Source organism: Phalacrocorax carbo (assembly GCF_963921805.1).
Source record: "Phalacrocorax carbo chromosome W unlocalized genomic scaffold, bPhaCar2.1 SUPER_W_unloc_1, whole genome shotgun sequence".
Classification (NCBI taxonomy): Eukaryota; Metazoa; Chordata; class Aves; order Suliformes; family Phalacrocoracidae; genus Phalacrocorax; species Phalacrocorax carbo.
In genome coordinates, this window is record NW_026990243.1 from 1,196,002 (window position 1) to 1,212,569 (window position 16,568).

At 43.5% G+C, this 16,568-nt stretch overlaps 2 protein-coding genes across 2 annotated transcripts in view; one reads left to right on the forward strand and one right to left on the reverse strand.

Moving 5' to 3' along the window:
* The window catches only part of LOC104047827 (NAD(P) transhydrogenase, mitochondrial-like), an 849,989-nt gene that overhangs the window by 655,471 nt on the left and 177,950 nt on the right, over positions 1-16,568 (forward strand). The gene's annotated exons all lie outside the window — the stretch shown is intronic.
* Positions 1-16,568, reverse strand: part of LOC135310808 (potassium/sodium hyperpolarization-activated cyclic nucleotide-gated channel 1-like) — a 281,354-nt gene that overhangs the window by 19,525 nt on the left and 245,261 nt on the right. Inside the window, exon 6 of the mRNA XM_064439797.1 lies at positions 9,389-9,629. Within this exon, the coding sequence (XP_064295867.1) occupies positions 9,389-9,629 (241 nt within the window). The remainder of the gene's footprint in view (positions 1-9,388; positions 9,630-16,568) is intronic.

Here is a 16,568-nt window from a genome sequence, read left to right on the forward strand (position 1 = left end):
TGGTCTAAAATATACTGACAGTTGCTGTTCAGAAATGGGGAAAAGTTCCATCAATAATGGGTAGATCAAAGTAGTTCTCTCTAACTGGCCTTCTACAAACTTAAGCAAATCACAGGAGCACAGAATCACAGGTTGGAAGGGACCTCAGGGATCATCTAGTCCAACCTTTCTGGGAAGAGCACAGTCTAGACAAGATGGTCCAGCACCCTGTCCAGACGACTCTTGAAGGTGTCCAATGTGGCCGAGTCAACCACTTCCCTGGGGAGATTATTCCAGTGGTGACTGTCCTCACTGTGAAAAATTTCCCTCTCGTGTCCAATCGGAATCTCCCCAAGAGCAACTTGTGTCCATTCCCCCTTGTCCTCTCCATGTGACTCCATGTAAAAAGGGAGTCTCCATCTTCTTTGTAACTACCCCTTAAGTACTGGTACATGGTGATGAGATCCCCTCTAAGCCTCCTTTTCTCAAGGCTGAACAAACCCAGTTCTCCCAGCCTATCCTCATATGGCAGGCTTCCCAGTCCTTTGATCATCTTGGTGGCCCTTCTCTGGACCCCTTCCAGCCTGTCCGCATCCTTTTTGTAGAGTGGGGACCAGAACTGGACACAGTACTCCAGGTGTGGCCTGACAAGCGCTGAGTAGAGCGGGATGATTACTTCTTAATCTCTGTTGGTGATGCCCTTTTTGATGCAACCCAGCATCCTGTTGGCCGCCTTGGCTGCAGCAGCACACTGTTCGCTCATATTGAGCTTCCTGTCCACCCGGACCCCCAGGTCCCTTTCCACAAAGCTGCTCTCCAGCCAGGTGGATCCCGGTCTGTACTGTACTCCTGGATTATGTTTTCCCAGGTGCATGACCTTCCACTTGTCCTTGTTGAACTTCATAAGGTTCTTGCTGACCCACTCTTCCAGCCTATCCAGATCCTTCTGCAGAGCAGCTCTCCTTTCTGGAGTGTCTACTTCCCCACTCAACTAGGTGTCATCCGCAAACTTCATCAGGCTGAACTTGATGCCGTTATCCAGATCAATATAAAGATATTGAATAACATTGGGCCCAATATTCATCCCTGGGGGACTCCACTTGTGACAGGTTGCCACTTGGAAAAGGAACTATTTACCACCACCCTTTGGGTGCGGCCTGTCAGCCAGTTCCCCACCTACTGCACAGGCCACTTGTCTAGGCCATAACACATTAATTTCTCCAGGAGGAGGCTGTGGGGGACCGTATCAAAGGCCTTGGAGAAGTCCAGGTAGACAATGTCCACTGCCCGCCTCATGTCAACCAGGCAAGTCACTGTGTCATAGAAGGCCACCAGGTTTGTCAAGCACGATCTGCCTTTAGTGAAGCCATGTTGGCTTTTCCCAATCATGTGCTTCAATTGACTTGTGATGGCCCCCAGGAGGATTCGTTCCATAACTTTCCTGGGGATTGAAGTAAGGCTGATGGGCCTACAGTTACCCAGATCCTCCCTCGAGCCCTTATTTGTAGATAGGGGTAACATTTGCCTTCCTCCAGTCCTCTGGGACATCCCCCGTTCTCCACGACTTCTCGAAGATTATGGAGAGTGGTCTTGCGATGATGTCAGCCAGCTCTCAACACCCTCGGGTGGATGGCATCAGGGCCCATTGATTTGTAGGGGTCAAGCTCCTGTACTAGTTCATGTACTAACCCTTCCTTCACTGATGGTGGGTCGGTGTTTGGATCAACTGGCAATTTTGTTCCTGAAACCTGGGACCCAACAGTGCTGGTAAAGACAGAGGTGAGGAAAGTGTTGAGGACCTCTGCCTTTTCAGCATCATTGGTGACTGACTCTCCTTTTCCGTTTAACAGTGGGCCTATGTTTTCCTTCTTTTTTCTGCTTATGGTTGACATTTCTGAATAAACCTTTCTTGTTATTTTTCATGTCTACAGCCAGTTTCAATTCGAGCTGGGCTTTTTGCTTTTCTAACTGCATCTCTGCACGCTCTGGCAATGCCCTTGTAGTTCTCGGTGGATAATCCTCCTCTTCTCCATCTCTGGTATGCTTCCCTTTTGGATTTGAGTAGACCCAGGAGGTCATGGTTGAGCCTCTTGCTCCGCTTGCTTCCCTTTCCTTTGTAGGGGATAAACTGGTTTTGTGCTTCCAAGAGAAAGTTCTTGAATAACTCCCAGCACTCACTGGCTCCTTTGTCTTCCATGGAAGCTTCCCATTGAATCCCTCCCAACTGAGCCCTCAGTGCACTGAAGTTTGCTCTTCTAAAATCCAGAACCCTTGTCTTAGGGGTGACCTTCAGCACACTCAGCAGGATCCCGAACTCCACAATATTGTGATCACTGCAGCCAAGGCTATCACTAACCAAGATATTACAAAGCAGGCTTTCTCGGTTTGTGAATAGCAAGTCCAGCAGTGCCTCATTCCTGGTTGACACATCTAACATTTGTATCAGGAAACAGTCCTCTACGCGTTCCAGGAACTTGGTGGATGACATGCGAGCTGCCGTATTGTTCTTCTAGCAGATGTCTGGGTAGTTGAAGTCACCCATCAGGACCAGGTTCTGTTGGCCAGAAGCTTGCTTTAGTGCCCCAGATGCAAGATATAATTTATTAGAATTTCAAGTGTGTACGGATACCTGTTAAAACTGTATTAAATAATTTAGGGAAAATTAAATATTTAAAAATCTAAAGTATAACATGAAATACATGTTATAAAAAACAAAGGGAGGAAAAGGCATTTCCAGAAGGGAAGGAGAACTTGCAGAGCCAGAGCTCATTATGACAACTAAAGAAGCCCTAAGAGCCACATGTGGAACTAATTGAGTAAGAGTAAGGAAATTGTTAGAAAGGGGTTCTTTTACTAAATCCACATTCTCTTTAGTTTATTACACTCCTGCATGTTTGTTGTTGCTGTTAATCATGAGACATTTTGAATCACCAACATATATAATATTATTATGGAGTGATTCTGATATCATTTACTCCAGCAAAAATCAGAATTGCCTCATATCAGTGGTATTACACCAGTTTATACCAATGTATAGTGGTATAAATATGTATATTGATATAATATAAATTAGATTAGTATTAGGTTCATTAGATACATTATTATTATTTCTGCTCTGTAAAGCCTCAGTAAATGATGAACTATGCTTCTCTATAAGCAAAAAACTCATATTCTTGTCCTTCATCTGTTAAGGCTTCAAAATCTTTGCTTTTTACCAATTTTATGTGTCTAGTGAGGAAGAAATATGCAGTCTGTTCAGTAATTCCTCCTGTCACAAGAAGTCTTTGAGTAATTTCTGATACAGTCATCTGGTACTCAGAGGAAAAGGTTCAGGAGGACTGAAACCTGGCAATTTCCTCCCTACCATTTACTACTGGGATTATAGCATAAAGGAGTTTGAAATACTGAGGTATTAAAGAAGAGAAACAGAAAAATTGGGGAGGCCTCATTTTCCACTTCTGTGTACTTAACAAAGACTTTACATCTTCAGTATTGTAAACTGCAAATACTCAAAACCATGGACCAGATGACCAAAAAACAAAAAAAAATTAGCCATCACAACATCCTCAAAATACAATTGCTTACATTTTTCACCTGCCTCCCGATTCTTTTTCTCTGTACCAGGAAGGCTGAATTCAAGTGTGTTCATACCCAGCTTACAATTCAACTTAGCTGCAAACACACATGCAGTCATGTTTCCCTACTTGCTGTTCAAAAGGAATAGGTGTAAGCACCTTCCCATTCCTTTCGAATTTCTGAAGGTTGCTTTAGGCTTGTTCACACATTCCCTTGCCCCTTGCATTTTTTTCCCTTTCCCATCAATCTCATGCCCACAATGTTCCCCTGTGCTCACAGTTCCTCTATTTATTTGCGCCACTCACAACCTGACTCCTACCCACACGGTCCTCTCTCTGTTGACCTCCATCTTGCTCTCCACACTCTTCTGACCTCCCCTATGTTTTTGTCCTATGTGTTAACATAGTCTACCTTCTCCTGACCGTCCACTCTCTCCTGACATTCTTCATTCACATTTTACTCTCCCTGTCCATCCTACAGGTAGAAAGAGAAGGTTATAATTTTAATTGAGGGCAATCTTGTTTCCCCTTGTATGAAAACTGTGTCAGTCACAGCGGGAGAAGTTCCATTCTCTTTTATCTGTAAAGAGAAAAGACATATTTACTGCTTTGCTGAAAGTAGCAGCAATCCCATTCCTAATAATGGGGAAGTGGAAGATATTTTAGAAAATGGGGTAAAGTGAAGGAGGACATCAAAAATCCATAGATGTTTAGGAAAAATGAGTATTGTGGTATTTCCTTAAAAATAACAAGATATGGTCCTGAAGAATCCTATAAAAGCAGCTATAGTGTATTAAAATCCTGGAATTCTCCACTGGTAACTGTGACTTACATAATTTCACTGATGTAGAAATGAATATATTAACTGAGCAATATAGTGAAAATTAGTATCATGTATTCTTCATTGCCTAATTCCTTTCCCTTCTATAAAAACTCACACAAGCACATCATGTAAGGACAGGGATTGTAAGTTAAGGATATAAAAAGTTACTGTTTTCTTTAAATGTCAGTAAAAAGAAAATGGATTGTCCTGAATCTTTATGAAACAATCCTTCCACTGATCCATGTCTGTTCAAGACATAATTAATGGCACTCTTTAAAACATTTCCTCTGTGGTCATTACGGAAAGATTTGAAAGAACATAGTCAGTCTCAAATCATACTATTTTTCTGAACATATTTATATACATATTTTGTTATTCCAGTAATTTGGGGGCATTGTTTTTTGGTATGTTGACTGCAGATCTGAGGGAGTGTAGGCTGGTCAGTATTTCTCACTTGCTCCCTTACATGTTTTGTTTATTCTGTCAAAGGGGAAGTGGGGGCGAGGGTAGGGAGGTACATGGCCTATGGAAAAGGATAGTACCAGAAATTACTTTCAAATTCATACTAGTACTTGGAGTAGATATATAGGATGATAATATCCTTCAATTAGGATATTGAAGGACAAAAAGCTTGTTGGGATCAAAATTAGCATCCTACATACTGCTCGGCTAAGTAATGCTCCTGCACACAAAGTTCAAGAGAATTAGATTTATGAACACACATGAAGGTTAAGGGATAGGATGCTCTTCCTACAGGAATACCAACGAACAAATCACAGTATCTCTGTGGCTACTGTCTTGTACTTCTTCCCTCCAGAAAGGAGAAACCAGTGAGCACAGATGAGGAAAGAGGCAGACAGTAATCAAGCCCAGATCTATGGAGGGCTCTCTAGAGTCACCACTCTGCACCTCCCTCAAAAATCAACGTAAAGCAGAGGTGAAATGTAGCTTGATTAATCAATTCCAATGATGGTTATCTAGGCACATTCTTTTTTAGAATTTCTAAGCAATTTAAAGGTTTATCTAGTTTCATGTGTGACTTATAATACCCAGATCCATAACAAAGCCTGTTTTCTAATTAAGAGCAAGGATCAGGGATAAGAATGTAAATGTTCAGCAGCATCTCAATCTTCAAACCTCCAGCTATTTCGTCTCTTTATTATTGCAACTTTCATTTTTCCAGGCTCTCGCTCTCTCAACAGTCTCCTTTTAAGCCTCTCCCAAATACTGGTGACACTGCTTTGGCTCTTGTTAAATCATGGCTTTCACACTAACTTCCAGTTCTCAAACTCCTTCAAGGCGTCAGAAGTTTTCTATTAATACAATGTTGTCAATACCAAAACATTTTAAATATTGCAGATTTCATAAACTTTTTCCAAATCCAAGGTGGAATGTCAGTGAAACACTCCATGAGTTCTCAAGGCAAGCCTGCATCTCCAGGGACTCCTCCTGAATCTTCCCAGAGCCAGGGCCCCATGGAAACCCAAACTCTGGGACATACCTGACATCCAACACTTAGTAGCTCTGAGCTGGGACTGTGAACTTCCAATTCATAAGACATTTAAAAATTGAAAAAAAGATCCATTTAGGAATGGCACATCCCTCCCACCTGTGTGTCCTTCCCTTGCTTGTGAGAGCATGAGTGTTGATATTGATTTATTGGGTCACAACTGGGAGCTATACAGTTGAAGTTATAAGCTGCAGCTTGTTAAATGGTATCTCAGCCTCAGATTTTGCATGTCTCCATTAGGCAAGAAAAGGAGTTGTTGGTCTTTGGATTTGAACACAGGCTTATTCTTCCAGCTTGTTATTATTCCACTGTGCAGCATTTCTTGTGTCTGCTTTGGTCAGGAAGTTTTATTGAGATTCTCATATACATTTCAGGGAAAGAACATCTTCTCCATAGAGAAGAGAATATTAGAATTTTTTTCTCTGCTTTGACAAACGAAACCTTTTCATTTAACAGTTATCTGATGTGTAGCTTGTCTCCTCTCTTTTAAGCTGCAGTCAAATAGGTATTTCTTCTCCAGGGTCTGAGACCCACTTCTGGGAATTCATAATGCTATATGGTATTCTGTAAAAACAGATCTGAATCACGACACTTTTGATCTCAGGGCACTTCCTTTCTCAGGTTCTGTCGAGCAAGCAGCTGCGTGGTTAGTTGCTGAGTGGGGCTGAACCACGACATGTTCTTTCTCCTTGTGTCCTCTCCTCATTACATCAAGCAGCAGCTATTATTTCCCATTTGCCCCAGTAGCTGTTAGGGTTTGGATTAATTTGCCCCCATTTTTGCACCCCTTGTCTCATTCCAGCTGCAGTTTGGATGCAGTGTAAGTTCTTGTGGTGTCTAGATATTGCAAATAGCTTTTTTTTTTTTTTTGTCTGCATTCCTGCTAAGAAGGGTAGTGGATGAACAGGATGAGCTAAGGAGTTGTTTGCACTGCAACGACGGGCTGACAGTTATATGCAATCTCCTCTGATCCTCTGCTTATTCAGAGGAGTATTATGGCCAGATTCAGCACACAGGCTGTTGCAAACTCATTTTCATAAACTAGGGCACTGCTAGGCATAGAGGAGACTAGGACCAAGGTTGCTCTGTTCTTCATCCTCACCATTTACCTTTTCTTTCTCCTTAATCTCTTGTCTTCAGCATCTACAGTACAGCCTGTGGAATAAGCACAAGACTGTGCTTTCTTACAGTACTCCAGGTGTGGCCTGACAAGTGCTGAGTAGAGTGGGATAATGACTTCTTTATCTCTGCTGGTGATGCCCTTTTTGATGCAACCCAGCACCCTATTGGCCTTCTTGGCCAACAATGGAGTCGTGATCAATGGGGCAGAGTTTGGATGGAGGCCTGTCACTAGTGGTGTTCCCCAGGGGTCTGTGCTGGGTCCAGTCCTGTTCAACATATTCATCAATGACCTGGACGAAGTGATAGAGTGTAACCTCAGCAAGTTCACTGATGATACCAAGCTGGGAGGAGTGGCTGATACACCAGGAGGCTGTGCTGCCATCCAGTGAGACCTGGACAGGCTGGAGAGCTGGGCCGAGGGGAACCTGATGAAATTCAACAAGAGCATGTGCAAGGTCCTGCACCTGGGGAGGAACAACCCCATGCACCAATACAGGCTGGGGGCCGAACTACTGGAAAGCAGCTCTGTTGAGAAGGACCTGGGAGTGCTAGTGGACAGCAAATTGACCCTGAGCCAGCAATGTGCCCTTGTGGCCAAGAAGGCCAACAATATCCTGGGCTGCATGAAAAGGAGTGTGGCCAGCAGATCAAGAGAGGTTATCTTCCCCCTCTACTCTGCCCTAGTGCGACCACATTTGGAGTACTGTGTACAGTTCTGCCCCCCCCCCCCTCCAGTTTAAGAAGGACGTGGAACTGCTTGAGCAAGTCCAGAGGAGAGCTATGAAGATGATCAAGGGGCTGGAGCATCTCCCTTATGAGGAAAAGCTGAGAGACCTGGGTTTGTTTAGCCTGGAGAAGAGAAGACTGAGGGGGGATTTCATAAATACTTATAAATATCTAAAGGGTGGGCGTCAGGATGATGGGACTAGGCTCTTTTCATTAGTTCCCAATGACAGGACCGGGGCAATGGGCTCAAGTTGGAACACAGGAAGTTCCACCTCAATATGAGAAAAAACGTCTTTGCTGTGAGGGTGACAGAGCAGTGGAACAAGCTACCCAGGGAGGTTGTGGAGTCTCTTTCCCTGGAGACATTCAAAACCCACCTGGATACATTCCTGTGCACCTTGCTCTAGGTGTGCCTGCTCAAGCAGTGGGGGTTGGACAAGATGATCTCCAGAGGTCCCTTCCAACCCCTACCATTCTGTGATTCTGCTTCTACAAATACTGGTAGAAATCACCTTGCAGAGGCTACTGCAGAGTGACAAGGCCTGCTGGCCAGATCAGTAGGAGTTGCTTTAGCGTATTATTCTAAAATGAGATTAGTTAAGTAACTCTATAGCCCAGTTCAAACACTGAGCCTAATTCAGTTTAAGCTTCCCACTTCTGTATACCAGCTAAGTGCCACTGATTAGGCTTTCAACTGAACATTTTCTGAAAGGCTTTTGACCCAGTCCTGGAATAATTCATGGGATTCAACAGAAAATTAATACAATAACCAACTAAATGTAACCATCATGGGCAGCAGTGGTACACGCAAATGTTCAGTTATCTTCTGGAAACCAGCCTTGCTACTACTCACAGAAGCAGACACCTATTCTATTACAAAAATACAATTTACAGTCACAAGGAACAACATTTTCATAATGGTCAATTATTAAATGTAAAGAAAAGATTGGTTTAATGCAAATCTAAAATTTCGGATGCCTTCATCTAAATAAAAACCTATTTTTATTAAGATTACCAGATGAATTTTCTTTGGATTAAAATTCATGTCTGTTTTTAATTAATATACATCTGTTAGAGAGCTATCTATTCAAATAGGGAGTCCAGTTTCTCATAATATATACTGGAAGGATAAACATTGCTGTGTGTTAAAACTCAGTAAAAAATCATTAATAACAGCCTGAAATATTCATGAAGAATACCAGAATATCCCATATAAATAATGGTCTTTTACCCACTGTCTAATTTTGTAATTCTTAGTGATTTTTACCTTTTAGGAGTATTTTACATTTATGACTCAATTTGTATCCCTTTCTAAAGAAGATGAATCCTGCTTATTTTACCTTTAAATAGCTATAAAAGTACTATGCAAATTATCACATTTTTATTGAAATACTGTCTGTTAAATAACAGTGTTCAATTCAAAATAACTTCAAAATTCAGGAAAGTCATTCTGTATCTTCAGTAGCTATCCTTGCAACAGCAGAATCTGAATATCTTATTCAGAAATATTTTGTGAGCTCTTCACTGCAATTGGAATTGTCTAGGCAAAAGACACTCAGTAGACTGATTCTGATGTCTCTATACGTCTGATATCTGAACATGTTTTATTCTAGTGCATTTCACTCCAATGTTAATTAATTTTTTCCTACTCACCCCCAAAGTAAGAGCCATCTGTCAGCTTCAGCTCCTTGTTGGATTTGGTGATGACACCAGCAACACCATGCTGAATAAAATACATCTTTTTACCCACAGCCCCTTCTCGGATAATATAATCACCAGGTTGGAACACCTCAAATCGCAGTTTACTTAGCATGGCAGTCACAAAATTTGGGTCTGCATTAGCAAAAAGAGGCATTGTAGCAACCAGCTTCCGACAATTGAAGTTGACAATCTCCTAAATGGGAAGGAAACATAATGATAATAATGATCAGCAAATATATACATTATGATGGGCATTGAGGAGAGAGTTTCTCCATTCTTCACAGATAAGTTCTTTATGCTCTTACTGGACTTTTCTGCATTTCTTTCTGTGCCTAATTTTTTAATATTTTCATTACATTTTCATCTGTTTCTACTGAAGTGATTGAAACAAGAGTGCACTACTGATTTGTATTATTGAGGTCAAAGGTTGTTTTCTTCAGGTGATTTTCATGTTATCTATTATTCCCTTTGGCTTTTAAGAGAAAAAAGATGACAAAGAAAAATTAAATAGGAATTACACCGGCTGACAACAAGATTAGCTGCTGCAATAACTGTATTAAGTGATAAAAGTTATGTAAGCAGAAATTTTAGCCCTGTGTTTTAAAATATTACACTGGTAACATCTTTCTGATTGGAACAACTGCAGTCGTAATATAAATGCACATTATAGTTAGCTGCAGGGCTAGCTGAAATCAACAGGAAAATTTCCTTCACAGAATTCAGTTCATCTTATCGACACTGAGGCATACATTCCTGCCCTTCAAAAAAAAAAAAAAATGCATATACAGTAGACCCTTATATGCAGAAAGCACTACAATTTTCCTATGACTGCTACAAGCCTTAAGGGTGTCTCCTACCAAAAATATTTATATTTACAGAGCCAAGTATGAGCACATCTACATGAAAGTAATAGCACCAAAAACCTATAAATACCCTATTTGCTTTAAATTTAAAAAAATTAACAATTCCTGAAAGACTTCCAAGAATTTCAAATTGTTTCAAGCTAATTCTTGCAGATCTTACGTTGTCTTAGGAAAATGCACATGGTCAGTTGTCATACAGATTTAACAGTGTATTGAAGAACTGTGACTAATCAGTATTAGACATAAAGAGGAGCTCAGGGCAGGCAACATATAATGATTTAGCAACCCAAACATGACAGAAAGACCATATATAATTGTTGTTGTATAATATACTGGTCATGACATCATATGATATGGAATATCGTAGGGAAAGGTCCATGACTAGCATAGGTGCTACATAGCAACACTTAGCTGCTACTTAAAAACAACTAAAACATCAATGTGCCATCAGCACTATACCAGCTAGAGTGAAGAAATATAACTCTATCCCAGCTAAAACCAGCACATTCTCCATCCTTTATTCCATACCATTTACGACATGCTCAGGTCCCATACTATCTAATACAACCTCACCAACCACCACCACCCCACTTCCCATCCTTTGACATAATACACAGATAGCATTCCCTTAGTCTATGGACCACCCCTGTAAAATGTCTGTAAAATAGTCACAAATGTCAACAAAATGTCCACTGAGTTCATTTAGCCCATTACTTTGGGCTCCATCTATCATAACAGTCTTTTAAGGCAGGAGAGATGGTGTGGGTGGTGTTGGATTGCTGCATGCTGAAATCAGTCCTTGTTCCATCACCACTGAACTTTGCTCACTTTCAAAGTTCATTCTCCATTAATTGGAAAATTCCTACTGTGATAGCATTGATATGTCATATAGCAACCACAGAAGTGATGGCATACAATATTATATAGCAATTAGCATTATACCTTTCAGTTCATTGGCTGTTTTCACCCAAAATCAAATCCCCTTGAGGAACACATTGAACTCCTCCATCCTCTCGCATCACCCACCAAGTGCACCCAGGTCCTTGAGCAAAAGCAGTCCCACGAATGGGTTTGCCTTTGCCCGAGACAGATATAACCCAGACAGTTTTCCCCAGCATATTTTTATGTGCATTACAGGGACTTTATCCCCTTCCAAAGTATGTGGAGTTCTGATGGGGCAGGGCCAGCTCGATTGGCAGATCCCTTAGTGTTGACTAACCAGGTGGCCAGCTTGGATGAGCTGTTAGCACTACTTAACAACAACTAAAACATCAGTGTGTTATCAACATAATTTTCATACTAAATCCAAAGGACACTATACCAGCTACAGTGAAGAAAATTAACTGTATGCCAGCCAAATCCATGACACCACTCCATCACTCCCCCTCCTCAAATGGACAGGGGAGGGAAATTGTAAGAAAAGACTCATGGGTCAATATAAGGACAGGGACATAACTGACTATTTACCATCACAGACAAAACAGACTCAACCTTGGGAAATTAATTTAATTTACTGCCTATTAACACCAGAGTAGGAGAATGAGAAATAAGAACAAATCTTAAAACACTTTCCCCCATCCCTTCCTTCTTCCCAGGCTCAAATTCTCTCCCACCTTCTCTACCTCCTCCCCCTGAGCAGCACAGGGGGATGGGGAATGGGGGTTGCAGTCAGTTCATTTCATGTTGTCTCTGCTGCTCCATCCTCCTCACACTTCCCCTGCTCCAGCATGGGGTCCATCCCACAGGACACAGTTCTTCACAAACTGCTCCAGCATGGGTCCTTTCCATGGGGTCACAGGTCCTGCCAGGAGCCTCCTCCGGCATGGGCTCTCCACAGGGTCACAGCCTCCTTTGGACACATCCACCTGCTCCGGTGTGGGGTCCTATATGAGCTGCAGAGTGGATATCTGCTCCACTGTGAACGTCCATGGGCTACAGGGGGACAGCCTGCTTCACCATCGTCTTCATCACAGAATTCTGGGGAATTTCTGCTCCAGTGCCTGGAGTACCTCTTCCCCCTCCTTCTTCACTGACCTTGGTGTCTGCAGAGTTGTTTCTCTCACATATTAACACTCCTCTCTTCAGGCTGCTCTTCCACAGCAGGTTTTTCCCCTTCTTAAATATGTTATCACAGAGGCATAAACACAGCCACTGATCGGCTCAGCCTTCACCAGCATCAAGTCCATCTTGGAACTGGCTGGCATTGGCTCTATCAGACATGGGGGAAGCTTCTGGCATCTTCTCATAAAAGCCACCCCATATCCCTGCCGTTACCAAAACTTTGCCACATAAACCCAATACATGTGGTAATTTCAACCATTATATCCTAGTGTTGTGCATTAACCGGTAACTCAGCCCCACACAGCTGCTCACTCACTACCCCACCAGCAGGATGGGGGAGAGAATCGGAAAAGTAAAGCTCGTGGGTTGAGATAAGAACAGTTTAATAATTAAAATAAAAACAACAACAATAATGCAGTGGAAAGGAAAACAATGAGAGGTGCGAAACCAGGTCTGGCGGTGGGGAAGGGGAATGAAGCACCAAAAAAACCCACACATACTACTGCAGCAGCAGCAGCAGCAGCAGCAGCAGCAGCAGCCGCCGCCGCCGCCGCCGCCGCCGCCGCCGCCGCCGCCCCTTCCCCCCCTTCCCCCCAACCAGACACCACCAGCCACAACTACCCCACCACACATGAACTGCCCTGGTTAATATACTGGTCATGGTGTCACATGGTATGGAATGAACATCCCATTGGCCAGTCGGGGTCAGCTGTCTTCACTGTGGCCCCGCCCCTCTAGGCCTCTTGCCTATATGGCAGAATGGCAAGCTGGAAAGGTCCCTGACTACTACAGGCACTACAGTGAAGAGAATTAACTCTTTCTCAGCCAAAACCAGCACATTCTCCACCCCTTATTCCATACCATTTACACCATGCCCAGGTCCCATACTATTCAATACCACCTCACCAACCACCAACCCCTTCCCATCCTTTAACATAATACACAGACATCATTCCCTTAGTTTATGGACCTACCCTGTAAAATGTCCATAAAAATGTCCATTGAGTTCACCCAGTCCATGACTCCAGGCTCCATCTGTCGTATCAGGCTTCCAGGGTGGGAGAGATGGTGTGTGTGGCGTTGGGTTGCTGCATACTGAGTCAGTCATCGTTCCATCAGTGCTGTACTTTGCTTGTTATATCAAAGTTCATCTTCCATGGATTGGGAGATTTGTACTATGATATCATTGATACAACATAGTGATGACATAAAATATTATATAGCAGTTTGCATTATGCCATTTAGTTCGCTGGCTGTTTTCATCCAAGATCAAATCCCCTTGAGGCACACATCAGATTTCTCCATCCTCCTGCATCACCCACCAAGTGCACTCAGGTCCTCGAGCAAAAGCAATTCCACGAATGGGTTTGCCATTGCCTGAGTCAGGAATAACCCATAATGTCTTCCCCAACATATTTTTTACGTGCACTACAAGGACTCTGTCCCCTTCCAGAGTATGTAGGATTTCTGACTGGGCAGGGCCAGCTTGACTGGCAGATCCCCTAGTGTTGACTAACCAGTTGGTGGCTTTTGCTAAATGTGTATCCCAATGTTTATATGCTCCGCCCCACCATTGCTCTCAGTGTAGTTTTTAACAGTCCATCGTACCGTTCAATTTTTCCAGAGGCTGGTTCATGACAGGGGATGTGATACACCCACTCAATACCATGCTCTTTGGCCCAGCTGCCTATGAGGCAGTTTCAGAAATGAGTCCCGTTGTCTGACTCAATTCTCTCTGGGGTGCCAAGTCACCATAGGACTTGTTTTTCAAGACCCAGGACAGTCTTCCGGGCAGTGGCATGGGGCTTGGGATATGTTTCCAGACAGCCTGTAGTTGCTTCCACCATTGTAAGCACATGGCACTTGCCTTAGTGGGTTTGTGGAAGTGTGATATAGTCAATTTGCCAGGCCTCCCCGTATTTATATTTCAGCCATTGTCCCTCATACCACAGAGGCTTTAACCGCTTGGCTTGCTTGACTGCAGTGCATGTTTCACATCCATGGATAGCCTGTGCAGTAACATCCATGGTCAAGTCCACCCCTCGATCACGAGCCCACCTGTATGTTGCATCTCTCCCTTGATGGCCTGAGGTGTCATGGGCCCACCGAGCTAGAAACAATGGACCCTTGTGTTGCCAGTCCAGATCCACCTCAGCCACTTCAGTCTTGGCAGCCTGATCTACCTGCTGGTTGTTCCAATGTTCTTCAGTGGCCCGACTCTTGGGGATGTGAGCATCCACATGACGTACCTTCACAACCAGGTTCTCTACCTGGGCAGAAATATCTTGATACAATGCTGCAGCCCAGATGGGTTTGCCTCTGCGCTGCCAGTTGCTCTGCTTCCATTGCTGCAACGACCCCCACAGGGCATTTGCCACCATCCAGGAGTCAGTATAAAGATAGAGCACTGGCCACTTTTCTCATTCAGCAATGTCTAAGGCCAGCTGGATGGCCTTTACCTCTGCAAACTGGCTCGATTCACCTTCTCCTTCAGTAGTTTCTGCTACTTGTCGTGTAGGACTCCATACAGCAGACTTCCATCTCCGATGCTTTCCCACAAGATGACAGGACCCATCAGTGAACAGGGCACATTGCTTCTCATCTTCTGGCAGTTTGTTATAGAGTGGGGCTTCTTCAGCACGTGTCACCTCCTGCTCTGGTGATAATCCAAAATCTTTGCCTTCTGGCCAGTCCATAATCACTTCCAAGATTCCTGGGCAACTGGGGTTTCCTGCTCGAGCCCGCTGGGTGATCAGTGCAACCCATTTACTCCATGTAGCATCAGTTGCATGGTGTGTGGAGGGGACCCTCCCTTTGAACATCCAGCCTGCAGGGATGAATGTTACGGACTTCTGACAGACCTTCTGCACAAGAACTTTATTGTCATCTTTTCACTGCTTATATATCTTTTCGACACATTCTTCACATGATCACGTGCACAATTTCTCTTATTCGTCAGCTGGCTCTAAACACGCGCCTTATGCTACATTCTAATAGTCTGTTCTATTTGCACTACTTCATTTGTTTTTACTTACTTAAATTCGTCTTGGCATTTCCCACGTTCCTGTCTCTGTCTTTTACTGCCGCATTGCTTCAGTTCAAGGACATGCCAGACAGTGCAAAGTTACTTGCAAATTCATCCCCCACACTAGCGCAGCACCAGCAGTCAGGGTGCCAGGAGCAGCTGTGCCTCAGTACCAACCACTTCTGAAGCAGCTCCAACCCCTTCATATGCTGCCAATATCTCTTTTTCAGTTGGAGTATAGTAGGCTTCATTACCTCTGTATCCCCGACTCCAAAACCCTAGGGGTCGGCCCCAGGTCTCCCCATGTGCTTTCTGCCAGAGGCTCCAGGGAGGACCATTCTCCCCAGGTGCAGTATAGAGCACATTTTTTATATCTTGTCCTGCCCGGACTGGCCCAAGGGCTACTGCATGAACTATCTCTTGTTTAATCTGTTCAAAGGCTTGTCGTTGCTCAGGGCCCCATTTGAAATCATTCTTCTTCCGGGTCACTTGATAGAGAGGGCTTATGATCAGACTGTAATTTGGAATATGCATTCTCCAAAAACCCACAGCGCCTAAAAAAGCTTGTGTTTCCTTTTTGCTAGTTGGTGGAGACATGGCTGTTATTTTGCTGATCACATCCATTGGGATCTGATGACGTCCATCTTGCCATTTGATTCCTAAGAACTGGATTTCTCGTGCAGGTCCCTTCACCTTACTTTGTTTTATGGCAAAAACAGCTTTCAGAAGGATTTGGACTATTTTATTTCCTTTCTCAAAAACAACTTCTGCTGTGTTGCCCCACACGATGATGTCATCAATGTATTGAAGGTGTTCTGGAGCTTCTCCCTGTTCCAGTACAGTCTGAATCAGTCCATGGCAAATGGTAGGACTGTGTTTCCACCCCTGGGCCAGGCGATTCCAGGTGTACTGGACACCCCTCCACGTGAAAGCAAACTGTGGCCTGCACTCTGCTGCCAGAGGGACTGAGAAGAATGCATTAGCAATATCAATTGTGGCATACCACTTGGCTGCCTTGGACTCCAGTTCATATTGAAGTTTTAGCATGTCTGGCAGGGCAGCACTCAGCGGCAGCGTGACTTTGTTCAGGCCATGATAGTGTGCTGTGACTACTATAGGTGCTATAGTGAAGAGAATTAACTCTTTCTTAGCTAAAACAGCATACCTAGTAATGCACTCATTT